This window comes from Saccostrea echinata, unplaced genomic scaffold, assembly GCF_033153115.1.
Source record: "Saccostrea echinata isolate AGI-Se365-2 ecotype Australia unplaced genomic scaffold, CSIRO_AGI_Sech_v1 ptg000027l, whole genome shotgun sequence".
NCBI classification, from domain to species: Eukaryota; Metazoa; Mollusca; class Bivalvia; order Ostreida; family Ostreidae; genus Saccostrea; species Saccostrea echinata.
In genome coordinates, this window is record NW_026889776.1 from 2647179 (window position 1) to 2673026 (window position 25848).

Sequence of the window (25848 nt, forward strand, 5' to 3'; positions counted from 1 at the left end):
CGATATTAAATTATTACTAGATAGAACTTGAACAAAAATATGACTTTCAAAAAGAAAAAAATATATTGAAATAAGATTAAGATTATAAAGCTTGTCTTGATGGATAATTTTGTGACACGGTCTTGTACCAGATGAATGCATCAGTAAGCATATCCTTATAGGCCTGAAAATCTACTCAGAAAATAGTACTGTCCACAGCAAATAGCATTTCTAGATCATTATTCAGTTAATATTTGTGCAGGACATACATAGTACAGGTCTTAGCTTAACTTTGGAATCTTGAACACCAATACCCAGAATACCATGGATATGTCACATGGATTTGAAAGTTCCAAGCACTTTTTCTTTGAGTATTTTACCCTCGATATCTCAAATCCTCAGATATCTCATAAATAAAGACTTAAGAAAACTAGATGTTGTTTCATCTAAATACAATAAATGTGACTGCATGCTATCTCTGCACATTTAGAAATACTGTATGTGTACTTAAAAAAGCAAGCTTCATATTTTAGCGGCTTTGGTGCAGACAACCATGCACTAATTCATGAATACCGCTATAAAATCATTTATAAATACAATATAAGGCATGTATAGCGCTAATTCATGATTTCGCCAACAACTCCATACCCAGTGATTGCGCTAAATTTTGAATACGCCAATTTTTGTATACATACAGTATGTCATTGATGACAGAAATGAGACCAATTCAAAAACCTGAATCTGGTAATTCACCCAAATATAAAAAGTGAGATTTAGCATCATCAACAAGACAAGAAATCTGCATTTAAGATATCTTAAACTCAAAACTTGTACAAAGTTTAGTTTCTCCGTGCAAACAAAGATGACAACATTTTGTGCATTAATATTTATTGTAAATTTTTTTAAGATCTAATGACTGGTCATCTTCAGAGTGGACAATGTCCAGTCCAGCGAGGGAATGCTGTAACATCTTTTATGTTTGGCATACCCAGTAGAAATTGTAGATAACGGTCAAATCCCATTCCAAAGCCACCATGCGGACAGGAGCCAAATTCTCTTAGCTCCAGGTACCTAGATCAAAAGACACAGACCAAGATTAAGACTTTCTTATTCCATTTGAAAATTTCAGAAGTTTTCTAAATTGTAGTAGCTATAAAGGCCTATGGCATGTTCAGGTGTGCATTATAACCTTCTATAGCTTTTTGTTATAAAGGATACAACTATTATTTCATTATAAATACGTAATGATCACTAGTATTTATGTCTGGTTCCCTTTCCAACTTAGCCTTTGTACTGATGACTTTGATTAAGCTGCTGAATGATGTGGGTAACAGAATGTAATATGAAGATCCTATCTTCATTGTAAGATGTTGGAAGCAAAAAGACTTACCAAGAAAGAGCATCCAGGAGATTTTTAGACTTTAACTTCTGATGGAGTAAGTCATATCTCTCCTCCCTGAGTGTCCCTCCACAAAGCTCCCCAACACCAGGGATCAAAAGGTCAAGGCCAGCCACCTAACAATTCAAGGTTATCTCATTAAGTCTGAGTTTTTAAAATTTAAAAAGACTGGCTCTTTATTTAAAAAGGCATTTAAAGGGTGTTATACATTAAGATTGTTCATGCTTACTGTCCTGTTGTCTGGATTTCGTCTAGCATAAAAAGGTTTGAGTTCCTCTGGGTAATCCGTTACAAATACAGGAACATTCCCACAATGCTTTACTAAAGCTTTCTCATGAGCTCTCTGCAGATCATCTCCCCACTGAAAAAAAGAAGCCATCATCAGCATGTTATTCTGCACCAGTGAAATGAGTTTAAAACATAGGTAATCAAAAATTACGAAACTCACCTCAATGAATGTTATCTATAAGTAAGGCAAATTTCACATCATATTTTTTTTCTAGTTAGTGTACATCCCAAGATCAATATCCATGCAAGTTTGGTTTAAGTGGGACTTATGGTTATTTGGAAATAGACCTGCTCAAAAAACTTTTAGCTGTTTACTAAAGAAAATTTTGGTTCCAACATCCAAAGCAAGTCTGAAAGTTTTCATCCTTAGATGCACCATCTTTGCAAGTTTAATCATAATAATCAGGCCATAATATTATACAGCTACTCCAAAAAAATTACCCTGGTCACTCATCTAGAAAATGTAGGTCAGATTCAGAATCCAAAGCAAGTCTGGAAGTATCCATCCCTAGATACATCATCCATGCTAGTTTGGGTAAAATATGGCTAAAATTCACTCATGTGGAAAATCTAGGTCGAATCCAGCATCCGAAGCAGGTTGGTTAGTGTACATTCCTAGATGCATCATTCATGAAAGTTTGGTCCAGGTAGGGCTTATAGTTACTTGGGAATGGACTTGCTCCAAAATCATAATTCATTTAATTTTTAAAATTCAAATCAATACACAATAATTTAAGATCACCATCAATATTAACACTTCGTATATGCAGGCAGAGCAGCCCAGTCGGACGCTGCGCTAGATTTATAACAACGTCATGAATAGGGATATCCTATTTTCATCAAATAATAGTGGTTTTCCACTCCTTGTAGTGTCTCCAAAATTGTACACATCTTTAAAAATCATATATACCAATTCCAAATCAATGAACTAAATACATTCCAATAATTTCAAGTTGTTTGAATAAATAGATTGTCTCCGAAGTTGTTTCAACCATACTAAAACATAACTTTATCACTGGATGCTGTTCCGTTCGGATGGTGGATGTTGCCTTTTCTGCCAATTTATAAAACATATTTCTTGCAGTTTATTCTTAATATTTTTACTATCTGTATAGTACGCAATACTAAAGATATCATAAAATGACAATCGCCGCTATATTTGCTACATATTTCATTTTCATTAAGTTCTGACTTGTTTTAAAAATAAAATAATCAGTTTCAGAACACTTTATTTCAAAGTTTATAGCATTTTAACCCTGGGTCATGCGCACTATTTGTGACCCTTAAAGACTACAATTTTTACACAAATATTAGGTTCAAACAATCAAAACTAAACTATTCTGACTTGGATTTTCATAACAAATATTTTGGTATACAATAAGTATATCTAAGACCATTCATTTTGACATAAAGGTCATTGTCAATGAACTTTATGGACAACACTCGTATTCCCTATTGAGGCCCCTTCATGTTCCCCAGGGCAGTGAATCTAACTAAACTTGAATCTGCACTACCTAAGCAGGGTTAGAAACTCCCTAAAATTACAACTCGCAAATAATTGCGAGTACCAACAAAGTGAACTCGCAATTTTATAAGACTATGCACAATTTTCATATAAAGTTAAACTTGTATAAATTAAATACATGTAACTTAAGGAAAAAGTAACTACTGTACAATACACAAAATACAACTACAGTGTAACTTTTATTTAAATTACTGATTTAAATCAAAAGTATTGTGTTCTGTCATATTATATAATTTTGCTACAGTTTCAATGCAAAAAAACTCAACTCGCAAGTTTTTGCAAGTTACCTAATTTTTAACTCGCAATTTGGGAATTCTAACTCGCGTTTTGCGAGTTGTATACAGTGAATTTCAGACCCTGCTAAGGCTGCTTGCGTTTTTCCTCTTTTTTTTTTACCCCCCCCCCTTTCCAAAATTTAAACAAAAGGCTCATGGGCCACAATGCTCACCTAAGTCACTTTGGCCCTGCTGTTCTTCATCAGATTTCTCCCCTTTATACAAGTATATTCCTATGTAAAATTTTGATTCACCTTTTGTGGCCTCATCCTATATACAGGGGCCATGACTTGAATAAAATTGAATCTACACTACCATAGGATGATTGTATATGACTAATCATGGCTTTACTGTTCTTCAGAGAAGATGATTTTTAAAATCTTTTCCTATAAATTCCTATGTAAAAATATGATAATATACTGTGGCCTCAACCTACCCCTGGTGTTCAAGATTTCAACAAACTTGAATCTACACTACCTGAGGTATTGTAGATTCAATTGTTCAGATCATGGCCCCTTGGGATAGGGTGGGGCCACAATAGGGAATCTCAGTTTTTCATTGAAATAAATAGGAAAAAATCTTTTTATTTTTTTTGAATTTTTAAAATGAAGGGTGCCGTTACAATAGGGGAATTTTACATGAGACGATATAGGAAATTAACTTTGAAAATCTTTTTAGGAACTTTAATTGCACCATTCATATGCAGACATTCCAAAGTTGAGTGGATTTTTTTTTCAAATTATGCACCCTTGGTTAGAGTTAGCTAAATCAGAGAGCAAATTTCATATAATGCATGTTACACAGGAAAATAATTTGCCATGAATATGTTGAAGTGATTTGGAAGTCCCAACCACTAATCCTTAAAGTATTTTATCCTCGATATTTCAAATCCTCAATATCTCCAAGTTTTTCCTTGGTACCATTGAGTTCAAGATAACTAGGTTTGACAGTATCTCCTATTTTTGATAAAATAATTGTATCATTTTGGCTTGTATGGAATGTGGCTTTGTAGTCAAACAAGCTAGATTAAATAACCAAGCAATTAAGTGATGTGGATGGACCATGCACTTTATCTGCATTTTCTTATTCATAACAACTAAGAGTCAGTGGTGTCTTTTTTATGGCTTCCAGAGGTCACATGAACCTGTATTGCTCACCTTAAGTTTTGAAGTGTCAGAAATTCTATTACTAATCTCTAGGGCTTCTTCATATGGCATCCTGTAATGATTAAGGTTTATTTCGCTTTGTCCAACATTTTAAGAAAAATACATGTATTGCATAATAAAAACATATACTGTATTGATACCTACCTAATAAAGTCTTTCTCAGTCATTGCTTCAATAGCTTTCTATAAACAAACATCAAAATATCAGTCTATAGAATCTTAAATACATGTCATAAGTGAACCTATACACACAGTTCCCCTCTTAAGACACACCATCATGTACAATGTAACAGAATTTTAACAAATCAATACTTTGATAAGTTATAATACTTACAACACGATCTTTTGAAACTGAGTTCCTCTTGTGGACAAATTCAATATCCTTTGAAGAAGTTTTTAAGGTGTCATTAGTGATGAACTTTATAAGACCTTCCATCAGCTAAATGAATAAAATTTTTTTTTAGACCAAACCCATTGTAAAAATTTGAAATATTGTTAAAGTACACATGCTTTGATTCCCCACTCAGTTAATTCCCTTCCCCACTTAATTTTTTATGGAGACATCTACATGCCAGATATTGTAAATCTGAAAGATTATAAAAATTCAGGTCCAAGTAAAGTTTATGCAAAAGAAATAAATAATTTGTCTTCCAAAATCAAAGGCTAAGGCCACATATAGGTCAATACATCATCTTATGATGTACATGCTAAAAATCAGGAACATGGGTTAAACAATAATAACAGATGTATTCTGGACCAAGAATTATGTTGCCTTTAAGTCAATGTTGTTTGTAGGTCATGGCACATTGTTTATGATGGTACTTGTATATTAAATACAAAATAACAAAGATCAATACCAAAGAATAGAAAATTCTGGCTGAGAAAAGCTTTCTTGCCCAAAAACTAGCAATTTCATTCAGAGATCAAAGGTCAAGATTATTTATAACCACGGACTGCCTTAAACACATGTACTTGCACAAAATATCAATTGTCCAGTGTAAAACATAAAAAAAAGTGATGACAAAGGCATTATTGTATCAATGTATGTGAAGATCAAGAAGAACTTGCTTAAAAAATGATATGTCTCCCAGAGATATTATACATAGGAAGCATCTGTAGCTTGGCTAATACAATTAATGATTATGCAATTACCTGCATGATGTCTTCTAGACTATCAGTAAAGGAGAGTTCAGCTTCAATCATGTAGAACTCTGCTAGATGGTGAGTGGTCGCACTCCTCTCTGCACGGAAGGCGGGGCTAAATGTGTATACTTTACTGATCCCACTGTCATTAAAATTATAGGAAACAATATTATACCTCTCTGTTCAGGGTTTACCAACAAAACTAACAACTAATATTTATCTGTATTCTTATATCAATACCGAGAGCTCAGTAGTGAACATGTTGACACATATTTGTTAGCACATCTCAATCCTAAGAACCATGATTTGAAGAACTTTCAACTAAATTACAGGGAATGCTTTCCATTTAATTTAACAATTTAAGGAAAGTTGTGCTTAAAAGTTCTTTGAAATTCAGAAAATGGAGTTAAGTTTGGATTACATTTGCAGATATTTATGATGAAAGATTGTCTGCATTGGGGGAACTAAATATGGAATTAACTTTAACCATGCACTTACAAATATTGACTTCAGGGTAATCAGTATGTGTTTATAAAGATTAAGGGAGGGTCATATTATACACTAGGCTCCAAGGAAATATCACTATAAGGAATTGCTCAATGTTTTCCACATAACACCTACTTTAACCGAAGCACAAAAGTAGATACATGTAGGTGAACAAGAGAAGTAGCTTTGATGCTGGAAGAATTACCTTGCCATGGCCTCCAGATGGAGCTGTCCTGACACAGTGAGGAATGCCTGACTGTAAAAGAACTCAGAGGCAGTTTTCTTTTCATTGCTTTCAGTTTGTTTGTCTGAAATCTGCAAATTTTATACCAATTTTATAAATGCTGAGAAAATATTCAAATTTCTATGCACAATTATTTTTGGCAGTCTGTTCTGAAAAAAGCATGGACAACAATGAACATATTACATAAGTAGAAAAGTTATTAGACAGTAAATACATATAATTTTACCTTAACAGTGAAAAGTTGTCCAGCACCTTCACAGTCATTGGATGATAAAATAGGTGTGTGAATAAATATGTATCCATTCTCCTAAAAATAAATATGTATCCATTCTCTAAAAACAAATATGTATCCATTCTCCTTAAAATAAATATGTATATATTCTCCTAAAAATAAATATGTAGCCATTCTCCTTAAAATTAAACTTTCTACTTTATCTACACATGTTATCTACTGTCTACAACTTTAATTAGTAACTATTGGATAACATTTGTATTGAATATGTAACATTTCAAATGACAGTTTCTTGATGACATGTATTTAGAAAATTGTTATATTTTCAAGTATTATCATATAAATCTGTTTTATATAATAAATTACTGTGTAAAACATTGCATCCTCTGAGTCTCTCTCTCTCTCTCTCCTGTTTACTAGTATTTCTGAAGAAATCTATCATGTAAAATTATGGCAAAGTAAGAACAAAAGGACATCTACATACCTGGAAGTACCTGTGCACAGCCATTGTAGCAGTGTTTCTGATCCTCATTACAGAGGAGAAGAGACTTGTTTTTGGTCTAAGGTGAGGATATTGTCTTGAGTAATCATTAGAGTGAATTGTTCTTGGTTGAAAAGGATATTTCTGAAAATGTTATGTACAATTTCATTAAAATTTACATATTTCATCTGAACATGAAATATGGAGATAACAAACAGTAATCAAGCTCAAAAGTCCACTGAAACAATACAAATCAGGAGGAGAGTAAACATGAACCTCCAAAAACATTAGAGGTAGGATCAGATGCCATAGAGGGGTAAGCATTGGCTGTTGTCCAGTCACCATACATGTGATATGTACCGGTGGTATGCAAAATGTTCCATTTTTCGAGCCCATTCATCGTGTACTGGCGGGAAACCAAAATTCACGGAATACGAAAATTTGTACAGTATTTTGAATATCTCGCTAAATGCCACCATTTTCCTCTCATTCTTGCTCACGAGACACTGGAAAACGTCACCTGTGTTTGATACTTGACCCTCTGATAATTGCGTAGTGTACACAAACCATCGTGTGTGAAGGTGTGAACTGCCAATTGGGATAATTATCTTGCTATAAATCCGTATCAAGATACCGCTTTAGGTAGCTTTATTTTTAAAGGGGTACTTAATTATAACTATTAATGTTTCGTAACTTGATTGAAAAAAATTAAGCCAACTTCTAAAGTTGATATACATGACTTAATATACAGGAATCTGACCCAGATCTTTGTAGGTATAAAATATACGATGTTTATTACCATGATTACACTGAAATAAAGGATATAGTTTTAAGTTTTTATGTGCTGAAATTTATGTATGATTGTATTTGCTGCTGTTATTTAGCATTGCTGATGTATATATTAGTAATATGAACAAGATGTAAATTGGAGACATTGACTCTCACGTTAATACTATATAAAGCTGGCAAACAAACTATCATCTAAACTAGCTTGATTTATAGTCAATTTATAAGAACATTGTGATTATAAAACACAATATATGAAATTTTAAAGCATTCAAATCTCCATTACAACTTTTAAAACAAGATGTGTTTGTGAAACACTGATGCCCCCGTATGGCAGGTTATGGCGAAGGTTAAAGTTTCTCAAATGCAAGTCAAAATCCAGGCCAAAAGATAAAAAATGTTAAATTTGAAAGCCCTTGCTGCAACTGTTCAAGAGTTATGGCGAAGGTTAAAGTTTTTTAAAAGTAAGTAAAACATCAAGGTCAAGGTCAAAGTTGTTGGTATCCAAAGGAAGGTCTTGTCACAAGGATTACGTATGTGAAGTATGAAAGCCCTAGCACCAACCATTCAAAAGTGATGGCCAAGATTAAAGTTTTTTCGAAAGTAGGTCAAACTCCTATGTCAATGTCAAAGGGTCAAAGTGGTTGGTATCCAAAGGAAGGTAATGTCACAAGGATTACATATGTGAAGTATGAAAGCCCCAGCATCAACCATTCAAAAGTTATGGCCAAGGTTAAAGTTTTTCAAAAGTAGGTCAAACACCTAGGTCAAGGTCAAAAGGTCAAAGTGGTTGGTATCCAAAGGAAGGTCTTGTCACAAGAATTACATATGTGAAGTATGAAAGCCCTAGCATCAACCATTCAAAAGTTATGGCCAAGGTTAAAGTTTTTCAAAAGTAGGTCACACTCCTAGGTCAAGGTCAAAGGGTCAAAGAGGTTGATATCCAGAGGAAGGTCTTGTCACAAGGAATACACATGTGAAGTTTGAAACCCCAAGCTCCAACTGTTCAAAAGTTATGGCCAAGGTTAAAGTTTTTCAAAAGTAGGTCACACTCCAAGGTCAAGGTCAAAGGGTCAAAGAGGTTGATATCCAGAGGAAGGTCTTGTCACAAACAATACACATGTGAAGTTTGAAACCCCAAGCACCAACCGTTCAGAAGTTATGGCCAAGGTTAAAGTCTCATAAAATTTTGCAAAAGTGGGTCAAACTCCAAGGTCAAGGTCAAAAGGTCAAATATGATGGTACCCAAAGAAAGGTCTTGTCACAAGGAATCAGGGATGGGGTAATCGTAATCGAGTAATCGTAATCGATTGTAATGATTACTTTTTTCAAGTAATCGACAGTAATCTGTAATCGAAGAGATTTTCAATTACTTGTAATCATAATTTAATCGATTACAGCTAAAATTTTCAATGTAATTATAATTACTTGTTCGATTACTTTCGATTATTTTATACATAAATGGATGTTATTTTGGAGAATTATTTCCAGTCAGTCACACATAAAAATTTGATATAAAATATAAACCACCTGGTGTAATGTTTAGATTTCCTAACTTTTATTATTATAAGTTTTATGATGTTCTCAATAAATTTTGCATTATAGACCTACTGGTCTAGTATTTAATAATTCAGAAGTGTATTTCAACCATTTATTAATAAAATATACAGATTTTTCGTGTGGATTTTACATTTGACCCACTGTCCTCTTGCTGCATGTCCCTTTTCATATTTCAGATGTTGAAAAACTTTGTCTTGTAATAGAAAATTATAAATAGCAAAAACAGATTGAAGTGCTGTATTAAATATAAATAATTTGGTAAATAAACTATATTGTACTCGAAAAAAGAAGATGGAAATACTTCTGAAAATGTTTAAAAACAACCTCAAACTTGTGTTTTAATAACTTTAAAATTTGCAAAATCATCCGCATGTTTTCATTCCAACTTGTAAGGTTGCTTTTATATTAGTGAAAGGTTATAAGTGTCTGTAAGAGAGGAGTGTGTCACTGTGTTTGCTTATCTTAATTGGCTAATTAATTGACTGAGACATCCCTGACTTGCAGATAATGAGGTGTAAACTGTGAACTACCAAGTGTTTAACTTTTATTCCATTGAAGACAAACAATATTAATAAAACAATTAATATCTCTCAAAACATTTATTTCAATACAGAATGAAATTGTGCTATTTGTTTCATTACTTAAAGACACATTTAATTTACATGTTTATTACTAAGAGTTCTAATTTACTTACTTTTTTGAAAAAGACACGCACAGGAATGTTTAATATGTACTGTCAACATACGGGCAGCCCAAATACTTCTAATGAAGTAATTCACAATAAAATATTAAATAATTTTTGCAACAAGTCAATAAATGTGGAGGTTCAGATATCCAAGGTTGAAAGGAATAATTAATTCCTTTGCATATTTTATTGTAGGAATCATTGGCCCTTTTCACAAAAAATCTTACGACTAATACAAAAATTTTCCTATTCTCCAACAAGTATTTCAGCTGTAGTAGGTCACAAAGAATCTTATTATTCTAATACATTGGATTACAATGTAAATAATATCTGGGAAAATAATAAATATCTTATTAAACAAAAAAAATACATAGTGGTCAAGTTTTTATCTTATTCGTAAGATTTTTTGTGGAAAGGACCACATGTCTCCACTTTCCATTGTAGAGAATCCCTCATTTGGGCATTTAGTGAGAATGTTAGCCAGAATAAAACCTTAAAAGAATCTGCACTGAAACTGCAGGAACTCATTCAAACTTCAGTGGCTAACATCAACATTTACCATTTAAATATTGCTTTGATATTTGAAGGGATAAAAACTTGGAAGTAATCGATTATTAATCGATTACATCTTCCAAAGTAATCGATTACAATCGATTACAGGACTATAATGAGTGTAATCGATTATTAATCGATTACACAAAATTCCTCTAAGTAATCGATTATTTTATAAAATCGATTACATTTTTCAGTAATCGTGCCCATCCCTGCAAGGAATACACATGTGAAATATGAAAGTCATAGCTCCAACCAATCAAAAGTTATGGGCAAGGTTAAAGTTGACAACAGACAGACAGACAAACAAAAAAACAGATAAACAGACAAACAGATAAACAGACAAACAGACAGACAGGACAAAAACAATATACCCTCGGGATCTTTCGATCCGGGGGCATAATAAGACATTTGCAACAATATATATTTGTTGGTTTAGAAATAAGGTGCCTTATCAGAAGAATTTAAGCAATATTTTATACCATTTTTGGTACCGTTTTTTGATAGGCAGTGGACAGTTTTTTCACCCAAATTCCAGTTTTTTTATGGCTCCTATACAGTTTTGTGGTCTTTGACTTATCACATATATGAGTCACACCTATTGTGTGCTCCTTGTCATGATCAGACAAATAGAAAATCCTTAGACAATTCAGTTTGTAAATAATGGCCTTACAAATACATGTAGTATGAAAAACATCAGTCAGCATTTGACTTGATGATAGATTGTATTTGCTAACTAGGTTATTGTATCTACCATAGAACTTGCAAACAGTTGACTTTAAACAAGGCTGTTGATATCCTTGTTTCATCAACTTGCTTGTCAATAGCTTGTCTCTTTTAGAAATTGTTTGCACCTATAGCATGTTAACGTTCTTGCATATTTAATCAACTGGGAGACATAAACTCCACATGCAGGTGATAAGAGTATATAGCTACATAAATAAGGGAAGTTGACGATAGAAAAGTGGAAGTCTGGCATCATGTTTATCATAAAGTTTTGTTGTTGGGTTACCATTAACATCTTTTTCTAATAAAACTGTAACACTGAGAAACACTAAGAAATAACTTAATTAAACTTTTATGACCAGGTATATCCGTGACCATAAAGAAGGGTGCTTATTTCTTGTACATATAATTATATACTGAAAGTACCAAAATGGTACCAGGTAATTTTATTTGCTGTAATAAATATAAGGTAATAAGCTTGTAAAATGTACATCAAAGGACAGCTAAGAAACTACATCTACCATTATTTTTATACTTTTTGATGAAACTGTTTATTACCTGTAGATTACAGAAGCCATGAACTTTGATATCTTCTGCCTGGAATTCAATATTCTGCTTCTTTGCAATACTTTCTTGAAATCTTCCAGTTGCAGTTATACAACTGCCCTCAGTCAATTCACTGTAAATATTTCACCTAGTACATCACTACACTATCTGCATTTTATATAACAACAGCTATTACAATGTTTATCCAGGAAAATACTAGTATATTGCTGTATAATTATATTTATCTTATTCAAACTTGAAAATGCTTCTTAAAAAATACTTTTTTTAATGAGGAATAATTCATTTTTCATAAGTTGAAGATCATACCTTGGACATAATCTAGGTTCTGTGACAATCTGTGTTGTGGATAACTGGGTTCCGTCATTGACATGAATGAAAGTTACATGTTTTTGTTTTCTGATATGGCGAACCCAACCCTACAGTAAAAATGAAATATTTTAAATTTTAAGTGGCTTTAATTTCATTCAATTTTAAAACCATATTATGCCATTTATGCAGTCATTTGAATTGACAGCCCTTACATATGACTCAACGTATATCTTTTTTTTAAAAAAAATATGAGGATATCGAGTTAAAATAATATTCAGTGCTATCTTCATCTTGCTCAGCTCTCAGTAGACAATGTTCAATGATCATTAGTGAGAGAGATGACAATAATAATATATTAAACATATATCTCCGAAAAATCAGCAACTGTATCATAAAAACCTTTAAAATACTGTTATTTGTACATCCATTTGACAATCGCCTGGTGTTAAATCGATGCAAAAACCTTTGACAGTTTGAACAGAGTAGTTTCATGTTTGTCATCAAGGGCGCAGACATATTTACATGCCGCAGCAAATAAAACAGAAAAAAGAGAGAAAAATCAACTGAATAAAAATTGGTAATTATATTTCTGAATAAATTTTGATCTTTATTCCAAAAAATTAATTAGATTTGCTATTTTTTTTCTTTATAGTGGTTTTCTCATCCCATTAACTGCGTATCTTTAATGTCATGTGATACAAGGTGAAGGTCGCTAAGTGGACGATGGGTTGTTGTTTCAGCGACAGCAGCGATAAAGATGGAGATGATCCATATTCGGTAATTTATGCACAGTATATTTTTGTAACATTGGAGATTTTTCATATGTTGTCAAAATATAGAGACTCCTCCTCGGGAGCTGTGTAATTGGTAAGCTTAGTTCGAATTTTCTCTCTGCACCGGAAAAAATGCGTATGAAAGGTATTCCTGAAAATGTCTCGAATGTGTCCTTCTCACATTCCTATAGATAAATGGTGGTTAGTATAGCAATGTAGATAATTGTCAGTGCTTGCTGGTTACAAAACGCTATCTTTTTTAAAATTAAATGTCTCTGTTTTGATCTTTAATGTTTTTCAGCAGCATGTCCAGTAAATTTTAAATTTTCTAATTACACAGTTGAGAAATAAAAACTATACTATAAACAAGTAGGTCTGTAATATGAGGTGCACTTCTTTAACAAATGTAAATAATAAAAAAAATCTGTGCAGTCCGAATGCTGCATATTCTGTAATCTGTATGACCGTACTGGTCCAAACTGCACATAATTAATGGTAATTATTTCCTCTAATCCATCCACACAATAATACTTGAATTACTTCATTGCAGTTAACACCTGGCATGGTAGATGTGCTAGCATGTGTTTACATAAGTGCCATATGATCCAAATGAAACCCAATTGTGACACAAATAAACATAAGATTTTAAGGTTTAGTTACTAGTAAATTAAAAATACTTACAAATTTAACTTGCTTTCAACTCATAATATCACCCAGCATATTGTAAAATTAGTGACAATACACTGTTTAAAAATCAAAATATAAATCATAATCGGTCTCAAACATCTTATTTTACCAAGGCGCCTTAACATTGGAGGGAAGACGTGAATGTTTATTTGAAATATTTCAATGAAAAGGAAATAACTGTGTTTTTATGTTAAATGTGCTACTTGACTTGCAAACCTGCACTTCATAGTTTTTAAATTTCAGATATAAACATGTCAGTGAATTTGACTTTGTTTACTTGTACATCTCACTTTGAGTTTGAAGTGTCAAACTTTGTGAAAATTGACAGTAGGTCATATATACTCTTAATTAATTTCTGGACTCCAAGAATATAGAATGCAAGGGTTTCAAAAAAATTAGAATCGGGCAGAAATTTTACAAAAATAGGAGGCACAGTAACCTTGTGGAAGAGATTTTAATTAAATGTGTTGTCAAATTTTTCTCCATCAAATATCACAGCTGGTAAATCATGATTTCAGCCAGGTAAAAGTTCAGGGTACTGGCAGATTTTGAAAGGTCTAAAAATGATTTTATCATTTAATAATATTTACTAACTTGTAAATTTATAAATCAAAGGGAAATAAATCTTGAATATTTTTCTGCATTTTTCCTATATGTACTTTGAAATTCTATCTAAATCGGCCAATTTTCATGGAACCAATGGTATCGTGTTTGGACATATTATACTATATACATATAAAAAAACATGTTACTTATTACCCTAATTATTTGATTAAAGATTCTTTGGATTAGTGGTTAGAGAAGGAAAAAACAAAACTACTTGGAATGCCCAATTTTCAAACAATCAAAGCTCTTCATTTTTTTTTCTAAATATTTTGATGGTAATTAAGGCCAACACGGGAAGATGGTTTATGTACTTTTACTATTTTGTCAAGTCTTTGGTGTCTAAATCTATGTGTCTAAAGTCTTGTGATATTAGAAGGGATACTTGTATCACACTCTGGGTATGGTGTCCAGATTTATGCTTTAAATACCCACAATTCAATGACAATAACATGCCATTGAAGCAGTGATAAATCACTAAAAATAACTGAAATGTGAACATATGATAATCTTTATTTAAAGGCAAGTTTATAACAAAAACATTAGGTCTATAGATCAATTTGCTGACAATATTATACACAAACATACACAACATACACTGTATATGACACAACACATCACACGTAGATTTAAACATATGTTAAGAGGCATATACAGTACAGGACAATGAAAACTTGAGTCTTTGTATTGAATCATTGCTCCACATTATACATGACAGTTATGGCACATAAACATTGTATGATGATAAAATTAGATAGAAACAATAAATGGCAGACACAACAGTTTCAACACTTCTCATACCAGGTACAGTGTACTTATTTTGAATTAAAATCAAAAATGTTATATGTTAAATTATAACAAGCCCAATTATTAATGCATACATAATAAAAAATAAAAAATATTTTCATGAGGTAAGATTGAAGAAACACACTTTAAGTAACATTAATATTCTTTTATCTTTTAACTTATAATACAGTGTATTCTAAAATTTCAGGGTGGACCAAATGAAAGAGATCGACTTCTTCCAGAACCAACCAGTGGTGGCCAATCAGGACCAAGGTATGTATGTACAGGAGAACACAATGTCTGTAATAATCAGGGTTCTCCACATCTGAAAGTTTAACCATGGAGGAAGCTGTGCAAAAGCTAAATGCCATTGAAAGCACAAATGCATGATTGACCTAAGTTTCACTTAAAGGTTGATTTCACAAATATTTTCATTTCCTATGGCAATACCAGAAGCTGAATTTAAAAAAGCAAGATATAGAATTATATATCTAAGTATACTCTAAAAATGTTCATCAAATTTAATTCATAAACATATACACAGAATTGATGTTGCTTCTTGTATGTCAAGTTTTATTGAAATTCGATCAAAACTGTTGAAGGAGTAGCATTAAAAAAAATGGCCCACAAATGAAGAGAAGGATGGACAGCATCAATTTAACACTGCGTAAGCTTTTTACTGCATGATCTTTGAAAACTAACTGAGTGTACCACAACTTAAAAAGAGCAGAGAAATAAAGTTAGTATAAGTGATATTTCACTCTTTTTTTTCAATACAAACATACCATCTTTTTTCCGCAGTTTTCCCTACATATTGCACCGGTGCTAAAAATAGTGCCATGTGACTTTTCATACAAACTGGGGTAACTTTAAAAACATTGACTTGGTGATCCATTTTCATGTATAATTTCTTAGAGAGATTAGTAAAAAAAAAAAGCAAAAATGAATACTGTTAAATCACATATTTTTGAGGGGTAAAAATTTCAAGGTTTGAGGAAAAATATTGATTCAAGGGGATTTGATTTCATGGTTAAAGAAGTCAGAATATTTTAAAGTGTTATACCTTTAAAAATTGGTTCCTATATAAATCTATACATGAGAAAGTCTGAATTTTTCAAGTTTAACCACAGTGCGGGTAAAGGGAATTTACATCATGGAAGAAAGCATAAGATACATGTATGTCAAAAAAAAAGTTATAACAAAACATTTATGAAATGTATATTATATAATATATAAATGTATAATTTTGTTGAATTTTCTCTGGCCAAAGAAATTTGTTGGATGCTTGTCAATTACAAGACATCATAACTCCGCTGAGACTTATATTTTTAGTATTTTAAATCACATCTTACATAATGAACATGTACTCAGAAAAAAATTCACTCTTATGAAGAAATTAAAAATATCTACTCATATTGAGCATCAGCTGAATGATTCTCAATCGTCATGCTTTATGGCAATTCGTCCCCTTGTGGAGAACCCTGTCTATGAAGTACGAGGGGTTATCAAAGAGTTCGTGGACTAGCGCCATAAGATTAAAACCGCTTTAGGTACATCAATGAATTTTTAAACATATAGTTAGCATCATCTTTTCTATCTATAGAATAAACCATAAATCATAAGTTTTATTTTTTAAATAATTTTTTAATGTTTTTGTAAGCAATGATATGTCCAGGCGGCGCAACCTCAAATATGACGTTTTTTCTACCTGAGTGTAACTGAGAAAAACTCTTTTGATATGAGCATTTGTCATCAAAATATCCCGTTATTTCAGACATGTAATAACACACAATTGTTCTGTAAAATTTGCAATATTTACCCCATTCTGTACTTTCTATGAAATTTTATCATAAATTTTATATGGAGTGTCCATAAAATTAAGGCTTGAAAATGACGTCAAAAAGGGGTAGGGGGTTTCTTTTTCCAGCATTCTATAAAGTTTCGAACCTGGAAAAACTGGTATAGACCTAAGGAATGTTAAAACGGGCAAAAGAGAAATAAAATGCATCCAGAGTATTTGTTTTAAATGCCCAAAAAGATTCAGAGAGATGAAAAATGCACAGTTAATTTCGATTTGTAGTCAGGGTGTCAAAAGTCAGTCACGTTGAAAAGTGACGTTGATCATGTGTGGTAGAATTTGAACATCAACAAATTAAGTATTCTGGCATCTTTCCCTTTGTATAGATCCATTTACAATATTATATGCATTGAAAGCAGCTGTTCATGACATTATAAAGTCATATAAACAAGACGGGCTTAAGTCCTTACTTAACTCAAGGTAATCTCATCAAGATAAGGAGGTAGAGAGAGCGGACAATGAAAAACAATGACGTTTTCGGACGTCATGAAACTAAACGGCGACAGCGCCGGGAGATCATATAATGTTTTTTAGGTCACCTGAGTCACTCAGGTGACCTATTGCTATCCGTTTTCGTCCGTCGGCGTGCGTCGTGCGTCGTGCGTTGTGCGTTAACATTTGAACATTTTCAGCTTCTTCTCTGAAACCGCTCAACCAATTTCAACCAAATTTGGCATATAACATCTATGGGTGAAGGGGGACAAAATTTGTGAATTTCATGGTCCCTGCCCCCCTGGGGCCTGAGGGGTGGGGCAAAAACCAGTAAAATTAAGGCAATCTTTAAAAATCTTCTTCTTTACTCCTGGACATCAAGCAGTCAAACTGTTAGCATGATTGTAATAAGCATTGAGCCCTCTACCAAAATTGTGAAATTCATGGCCCCAGGGTAAGGGGTTCTGGAGCTAGGGTGGGGCTATATAGATCATATAGTAAAAGTGCATTATTTCTTCAAAAATCTTCTTCTCTGCTCCTGGGTATAAAATAAACTAACTAAGTACACAGTTATGATAAGCAAGAATGCCCCTTCCAAAATTGTGAATTTCATGGCCCCTGGGTCAGGGGTTCTGGTGAAAGGGGGGGGGGGCTCTATTGATTATATAGTGAAAATGCATTATTTCTTTGAAAATCTTCTTCTCTGCTTATGGGTATGAAATAAACTAACTAAGTACATAGTTATGATGAGCAAGAGTGCCTCTTCAGAAATTTTGAATTTCATTGCCCCTGGGTCAGGGGTTTTGGTGAAGGGGGGGGGGGGTATTGATTATATAGTGAAAATGCATTATTTCTTTGAATATCTTCTTCTCTGCTTATGGGTATTAAAGAAATTAACTAAAAACATAGTTATGATGAGCAAGAGTGCCTCTTCAGAAATTGTGAATTTCATGGCCCCTGAATCAGGGGTTCTGCTGTTAGGGTGGGGCTCTATTGATTATATAGTGAAAATGCATTAATTCATTGAAAATCTTCTTCTCTGCTCATGGATATTAAATAAACTAACTAAGTACATAGTTAGGATGAGCAAGAGTGCCTCTTCCAAAATTGTGAATTTCATGGCCCCTGGGTCAGGGGTTCTGGTGTTAGGGCGGGACTCTATTGATTATATAGTGAAAATGCATTAATCCTTTGAAAATCTTCTTCTCTGCTCCTGGGTATTAAGTTCAGTAACTAAGTACATAGTTATGATGAGCAAGAGTGCCTCTTTCAAAATTGTGAATTTCATGGCCCCTGGGTCAGGGGTTCTGGTGTTAGGGTGGGGCTCTATTGATTATATAGTGAAAATGCATTAATTCTTTGAAAATCTTCTTCTCTACTCCTGGGTATTATTGAAACACATTAAATACATAGTTATGATAATCAAGGATGCCTCTTTCAAAATTGTGAAATTCGTGGCCCCTGGATCAGGGGTTCTGGTGTTAGGGCGGGGCTCTATTGATTATGAAGTGAAAATGTTTTAATTCTTTAAAAATCTTTTTCTCAGCACCTGGGTATTATTTAAACAAACTAAGTACATTGTTATGATAAGCAAGGATGCCTCTTCCAAAATTGTGAAATTCATGGCCCCGGGGACAGGAGTTTTGGTGCTAGGGCGGGGCTATATAGATCCTATAGTGAAGGTGAATTATTTCTTTGAAAATCTTCTTCTCTGCCCCTGGGTATTGCTTAAACAGACTAAAGTACATTGTTATGATACACAAGGATGCCTCTTCCAAAATTGTGAATTTTATGACCCCGGGTTTAAGGGTTCTGGTGAGGGGGAAGGGGGGGGGCTTCTATTGATTATAAAGTGAAAAAGCAAAATTTCTTTGAAAATATTCTTTTCTTCTTCTGGTTAAAAAAGCAAAGAAGCTAAGTGTATAGTTATGATGAGCAAGTGTGCTTCTTCCAGAGTAGTGAATTTCATGACCCCTGGGTCAGATGTGCTGGTGTGAGGGTGGGGCTCTTGATAATTTAGTGAAAATGCATTAATTCTATTAAATAATCCTGTTTGCTCCTTAGTGTTAAGCAGATAAACAAAGTGATGATGAGCAAACATATGGTCCCAGGGTCAGAAGCTCTGGTGTTTTGGGGGTGGGGGGTTGGGGGTTGGGGCTCTATTGATAATATAGTGAATCTGTAGTAAAAATGCATTATTTATTTAAAAATCTTCTCCGCACCTGGGCATATCTGAGGCAAACAGAGTAAAAGTTTTTATAAGGAAGGGAATTTTTACCAGATTTTTGAACATCTGGACCATTTGGTCAAGTGTTCTGGTCCTGGCCAGGGCTCTATTAGTTTGTATTCTACTGAGAGGAGTTATTCCCCTTTGCCATTTACTTTTGATAATTTATCACTGTAAATAATGTACTTGAAAGGTAAATAGAACAAGAGAATTATGCAAAAACTTTTATTGTATAATACAAAAAGTACTTTCATAGTTTTAATGATCAGATAGACTTGTAAGTAGTAGATAAATAAAAATGAGACAAAAATTACTTGTCTTATTAAATATTCATCAAAGACCAAGAGATGCCAATGTAAGAGATTTCAACAAAGGATTAAAATAGTACAGAAGCATTGATAATTTGTTAATATACTGTATAGTGATAAAATGGGGAACAGATTAGAACCTAATTTATGAACTGTTAATGAATATTAAGACCAATTTTTTTGTTGATCATGATCACCATATTTTTCTTGCTTTTGGGCAACAAAGCTTCACCTTTCAGTTCATTTAATACTCTATGCATCCTTGAAATTGTTGTATCATACTCAGGTGACCGTTAAGGCCCTTGGGCCTCTTGTTTTATTTTAGAATAATTTGGAAAATTATCAACGTTTCGAGCTAAAATTTTCAACATCTCTTAAACTTTTGTTGCTTTATGTTTCTTATAAATTTTGTTAACACAGACTACATAGTATTAATTTTATCGCATCAGTCCACGTACTTTTTGATAACCCCTCGTAAATCAAAGTATGGTTGAATTTCGGTATCTTGAATACCATGTGTATGTTAAAGTGAGGTGGAAGTCCCAACCACCTTTTCTTTTTGAATTTAAACCTTGTTGTCTTGAATCCTCTGATATTTTGGAATTTTTTTTTTGTCCAGTCAAGTTTGAGATATTAAAGGAAGTTTGACTGTATGTATATTATATATATTGTAGTTAATCATATTTGCTTCCCTTTAAAAGCTATAATACACCATCTCAGAGAAATGTGCAGAAAGTGGATGAACCTTCAGCCCTAGAGAAAATATTACACAGAACAGTTAGGTAAGTACATGAATTTGAAAAAAAAAATGAATTTCAACAACTTGCATTAAAAATTTTGTCATCTTATTTTACCTCTAAAGTAAGATGGGAAACCTAGCTTGAAGCTGTGTAGAATTTTTATGCCCCCTCCCCCTTTCCTTAAAAAAGGGGCATATTACTTTGCTTGTGTTGGTCAGTCATTACATCGGTGTGTGAGTTGGTCAGTCAGTAGACCAATTATTGTGAGCTGAATATTTTGAGAACACTTTGCTTGACAGACATCAAACTTGGTGTACTTGAACTCCCTGAGAAGATGACCCTAATGATTTTGAAATCCAAAGGTCAAAGTCAAAGTACTCTAAATATAGAAAACCTTGTCAGTTCAATATCTTGAGAACCATTTGCTTGACAAACATCAAACATGGTGCATTGGTTCCCCTTTAAAAGTAGATGACCCCTTTGATTTTGAGATCACAAAGTCTAAGGTCAAGGGTCAAACTGGACATAGGAAGATATTGACCTCTCAGTATCTTTAGAAGACTTGCTAGACAGACATTAATCTTGGTACACTAATTCTTATTGAGGAGTAGATGACCAATGCAGATGTTTTGGTCAAAAGACAAAAAGTCAAGGGTCAAACTGGACAAAGGAATATGTTGACTGCTCATTGTCTTGAGGATCTTTCTTGACACATATGAGACTTGGTATACAGGTTTCCTTACAAGGGGTAGTTGACCACAATGGATTATGAGGTCACAAGAACAAAGGATCAAGGGTCAAACTGGACATAGGAAGATACTGACCACTCAATATCTTGAGAACCCTTTGCTCAACACATATGAGAATTGGTAAACTTGTAAACTGGTTCCCCTTAAGGACCAGTTTACCAAGTTTCATATGTTTACCCTTAAGAAGTTGATAATCCTCTTTCAAATTGCTTATGAGGTCACAAGGTGAATGGTCATTGCTTAAATTGGCCATAGGTAGATATTGACCACTCAATATCTTGAGAATCCTTTGCTGGACAGACATCATACGTAGTACACACTGGTTCGCCTTAAGGAGTAAATAACCCTTAATGATCATTGAGTCACAAGATTAAAGGTCAAGGGTTTAGACTTTAGACACTAGACATAGAAAGATAGTGTCAGCTCAGTATCTTGAGAACCAGTTGCTTTACAGACATCAATTTTGGCGCACTGGTACCCTCAAAGAAGTGAATAATGATCAGTCTTAGTACATGTATTATGTTCTCCTTCGACTAGTAGATAACCAACTGTCTACACTATCCCTTTCTAGTTTTGCCACAATGAGGGTATATATTTTTCTCAAACATTTCTTATTAATGCCAATTTTATGAATTATTAAGAAAAAGCATATCCAAACTCATTTAGTCTGAACATTTTTAAATAATTTGTGTTGAAATTCAACAATAGCTTCATTGATTTGATAATACATTCTGAGCTATGCGCTTATTAATATGATACATGTATATACCTTATTTCTGTACCAAAAGATAAAAAATTGAAAAGAATTAATAACAGTCTTTTTTTTTCTTAAGGAAAATAATAGATGTTTCTCCTGGTGATACTGTAGAGCAACAGGAATACAATGATAGAGCATTTCAGTACAGGTGTGTTTAATATCAGTGAATCTGCTGAACAACAACAACAACAAAACAGAAGAAAAACAAAAAAAAAAGCTAACAAACCAAGCAAACAAAATTAATCTTGAGTTTCTGAGGAAAAAAAAAGAAGCTGAATTAAATGTGGCATGCAGGATTAATTATGTTTGTTGTTGGTTTTTCTTGTTTTTGTTTTTTTTTTTTTGTTTTTGATAAGCAAGAGTTCTCTCTCTTTTTCCTGTCAACAGTGCTAATCTTGCTTCATTCTTTGTACTCATATATTATTTGAAACTTTAAAAAAAGAAGAATAATGTTAATTATGCTTTCTTGTAAATTTTATTGTTATAACAAGAAAAAATATTGTACCTAATAGAGACTACAGGCCTTTTATATGGGTGAAAAAGGGGAATAACTCAATTTTTCGACTTGCAAAATAGAAAATCGAGGTATTCCCCTTTTGGATATGTGAATAAAGTATATAAATTGATCAGTGCTGTTCTTTGACCTTGATAATATTCTGTACACAGTTTAGATAAGCACTATAAATACATTTAAGATAATCCTTGTTCATTTTTTTCACAGCAATAGAGTAAACATGGTCTTAGGTGGCTCCTCTAAAATTAGAGCAAGTCGACCTCCACTACCTAACAGCATGACCGCTCCACATAATGTACTTAGTTCTGCACCTGTGTCATTAGCTGACATTCAACTGGTAAGATTATTATTATTTTCTAAACACAAAACAGGAGATTCAGTGATGGAGATGAATTCAAGGAAATTAAAAAAAAAAATATATATATATATTGTCTTATTCTATTATTCAGGAAGATGAATTAGTTATATGCTATAAGCCACATATAACAGTTTGACAAGTAATTGATGAAAGCTGTTTCTCATGTAACTAAAATTAATGTAAAGCTATATAGAGACCAAGTGTGAAGTTAAGTATGGAAACATTATCATTAGCCACTTAGTTACAATAACTTTTATGAGAACTTTAATGATATTTAATTTTTTTTATTCCATAGATAACACAGGCAACCGAGAAAGCAGCACAGGCCTTAGGTAAAGTACGAGTACATCACAAAGAAGACCTTGTTGTACCATTTGGAGTCCCCTGAAGGTTTGAGGACTGCTAAGTTTGTGTTTAATATAGAATGCATGGACAAAGTTTGTGACTGTTGACTGAGTTACGTCAGAGTTTATTTCATTCCATCTTGTGTTACGACTAAGTCAGTGTTTGTTCAGGGAGGACTGAAATCGCTATATTTCAGTCTTATTTTTAATGATTTTATAACATTTTGTGTATTACATGATATTCCACTTTACCTTAATTCAAACTGTATAGATTATGATAATACTGTAAACATACTTATTTTAGTGGTGATTATATTTTAGCACCCCTTGTGTTGCTCCATATGCTACGTATGTTGCTGCTAATTCATGTACATACTAATTCATGATTTAAACCATTACTATCGTCTATAAGACCCAAGTGTGTTAATTTATAATTGCACTTATCAGTTGAGTATGAAGATTTTGCTAAATTTTGAATACACTCAATTTATGTACATTTACAGTCAAGTTTTATTTTGCAACAGTGAATCATATTTTTTGCATAATTAGCAATTAATTTGTATTGCCTGTGGATGAAGGGGATTATCTTAACATATATACATGTATTTCTTTGTGCAATATACTTTTACGTGTAAAAATGAGCAGCACTATGAGAAATTGATTTGTGGGTGCAATTTATATAACAGAATTGTTTATATTTTAACCATTTTATCTGCTTTTGGACTCCTCCTTTTAAAATAGAAGCACAATTTGTCCATACCCTTCTAAAAACAGGAAACAAAGTTTAACTGTTAAGATTCTTAATGAGTTTGATCAAACAAATCAAAATAAATGTGTCTTATTCATTAAATGCATGTACAAGTTTTAGTTGTGCCCTTTACAAGTTATGTCTCCATTGTTTCCATTTGAGATTTGTATTTTGTGCAAGAGTAAAATCATATATTGATGAAAGATTGTAAGAATACTTGAAGAATTGCATTGAAAACTGTGATAAGTTACGGTACATATTTTGTAAATAATAGTGGTACTGCTATAGCATGCTGTTGTGTTCAGTGAGAGAGTTCTTATGTATGAAAGAATGTTATTGTTGGGCTTCATTAGCAGGTCACCCGAGTTAAACAACATTTTGTATTCTCTGATCATGTAAATAGATATAAGAATACAGTATTTATGGTGCATTTAGATTTGACATGTTGTACTGTACACAAGATACAGTAAAACACGCTTATAATGAAGTGCCAGGGTTGGAAGATTTTGCTTCATTATTTATCTGTCAAGTTCACAATATGTTCTAAAGCCAATGGGAATGAATTCATTTCACTGTAAGCATCAGTATATTATGTGTGTTTGCTATAAGTGTGTTTTACTGTATACTTTGTATATTTCATTTGACAGAGATATACATGTATTATCTGTAATACATAATGCAAGAATATTAGGGTTGGTTAATTAATGTATAATACACATAATCATCTAAAATCATTAATCAATGGGCCTTTTTTTAGTAATTAAAAGAAAATATGAATGATTATTTTCTTTAATGTATACCATGGAGAATAAATGACCAAGTAATCATTTGTTAAAATTGGTCATATTCAAATTGTACATGTACTTTATATTTGATTCTGAATGTTTTTCATGAGAATCTAAATGAAAATACACATGTTAGGGAAGAACATGACATGTAAATTAATATAGAACGAATTAGATATATATATATATATATATATATATATATATATATATATATATATATATATATATATATATATATATATATATATATATATATATATATATATACAGGAAAATCTCTTGCTTTCAAAAAAAAAAAAAAAAAATCCATATACATTTTTAGTGTGAATTAGAAAATTTAGAAGGAAAACACTGAATATTTATACTTTAGATTCTTGATGGAATATCAAACATCTGAACTACTTGTATTACTGTAAACCAACTTTTATTCGCGTGCGAGAAATATTCGCAAGTTTCGCGACTTTCATTTACTCGTGAATATTAATCGCCGCGAATCATTTATTTTGCTTTGTATTTGTAGAGAATGTTTCCTCAGTCATGAAAATTAATCGTTGCAGATTGATTTCAAACTGATGAATCGTGAATAAAAGATGACGTGAATAATAGTTGGTTTACAGTATGTTGGCCTCAAGATATATAACATTTAAAACAATAGGCAAAGTTGACATCTTTTCTAGATTTTTGATAAACTTCAACTTGTGTAATAAAAATGTATATGTGTTATGATGTTATAAGGAAGGTTTATCCTTTCTTAACATGTAACCCCCCCCCCCC

At 32.6% G+C, this 25848-nt stretch overlaps 2 protein-coding genes across 3 annotated transcripts; one reads left to right on the plus strand and one right to left on the minus strand.

Moving 5' to 3' along the window:
- Nucleotides 1-857: 857 nt before the first annotated feature.
- LOC133193304 (probable asparagine--tRNA ligase, mitochondrial) lies at nucleotides 858-12926 on the minus strand. Of its 2 annotated transcripts, XM_061329252.1 has the most exons (13): nucleotides 12802-12926; nucleotides 12400-12509; nucleotides 12085-12205; nucleotides 7221-7361; nucleotides 6731-6811; nucleotides 6466-6575; nucleotides 5784-5916; nucleotides 4966-5070; nucleotides 4777-4814; nucleotides 4624-4684; nucleotides 1608-1739; nucleotides 1370-1494; nucleotides 858-1050 (listed from the first exon to the last, which is right to left on the minus strand). In XM_061329252.1, the coding sequence occupies exons 1-13, from the start codon at nucleotides 12916-12918 to the stop codon at nucleotides 906-908; spliced, it is 1419 nt and encodes a 472-aa protein (XP_061185236.1). In that variant the 5' UTR covers nucleotides 12919-12926; the 3' UTR covers nucleotides 858-905. The 2 variants fall into 2 exon arrangements, with proteins under 2 accessions (XP_061185236.1, XP_061185237.1); XM_061329253.1 differs by lacking the exon at nucleotides 4966-5070.
- A 144-nt stretch (nucleotides 12927-13070) lies between these two features.
- LOC133193305 (ragulator complex protein LAMTOR1-like) lies at nucleotides 13071-24973 on the plus strand. The gene is made up of 6 exons (XM_061329254.1): nucleotides 13071-13179; nucleotides 15460-15524; nucleotides 20778-20858; nucleotides 22399-22470; nucleotides 23044-23173; nucleotides 23490-24973. Exons 1-6 carry the CDS (start codon nucleotides 13126-13128, stop codon nucleotides 23580-23582), a joined length of 495 nt encoding a protein of 164 aa, XP_061185238.1. The 5' UTR covers nucleotides 13071-13125; the 3' UTR covers nucleotides 23583-24973.
- Nucleotides 24974-25848: the final 875 nt, after the last annotated feature.

What these genes read in the sequence shown, in the direction of transcription:
- LOC133193304 (XM_061329252.1), bottom strand. Translation starts at nt 12,918, where the DNA reads ATGTCTGCGCCCTTGATGACAAACATGAAACTACTCTGTTCAAACTGT. An exon ending in GTCTAGAAGACATCATGCAG is followed by an intron (nt 5,071 to 5,783) that starts GTAATTGCATAA and finishes TTATTCATTTAG; the next exon opens with CTGATGGAAGGTCTTATAAA. An exon ending in CTCCTGGATGCTCTTTCTTG is followed by an intron (nt 1,051 to 1,369) that starts GTAAGTCTTTTT and finishes CTTTTGATCTAG; the next exon opens with GTACCTGGAGCTAAGAGAAT.
- LOC133193305 (XM_061329254.1), top strand. Translation starts at nt 13,126, where the DNA reads ATGGGTTGTTGTTTCAGCGACAGCAGCGATAAAGATGGAGATGATCCA. An exon ending in GGTGGCCAATCAGGACCAAG is followed by an intron (nt 15,525 to 20,777) that starts GTATGTATGTAC and finishes TCCCTTTAAAAG; the next exon opens with CTATAATACACCATCTCAGA. An exon ending in CATTAGCTGACATTCAACTG is followed by an intron (nt 23,174 to 23,489) that starts GTAAGATTATTA and finishes TTTATTCCATAG; the next exon opens with ATAACACAGGCAACCGAGAA.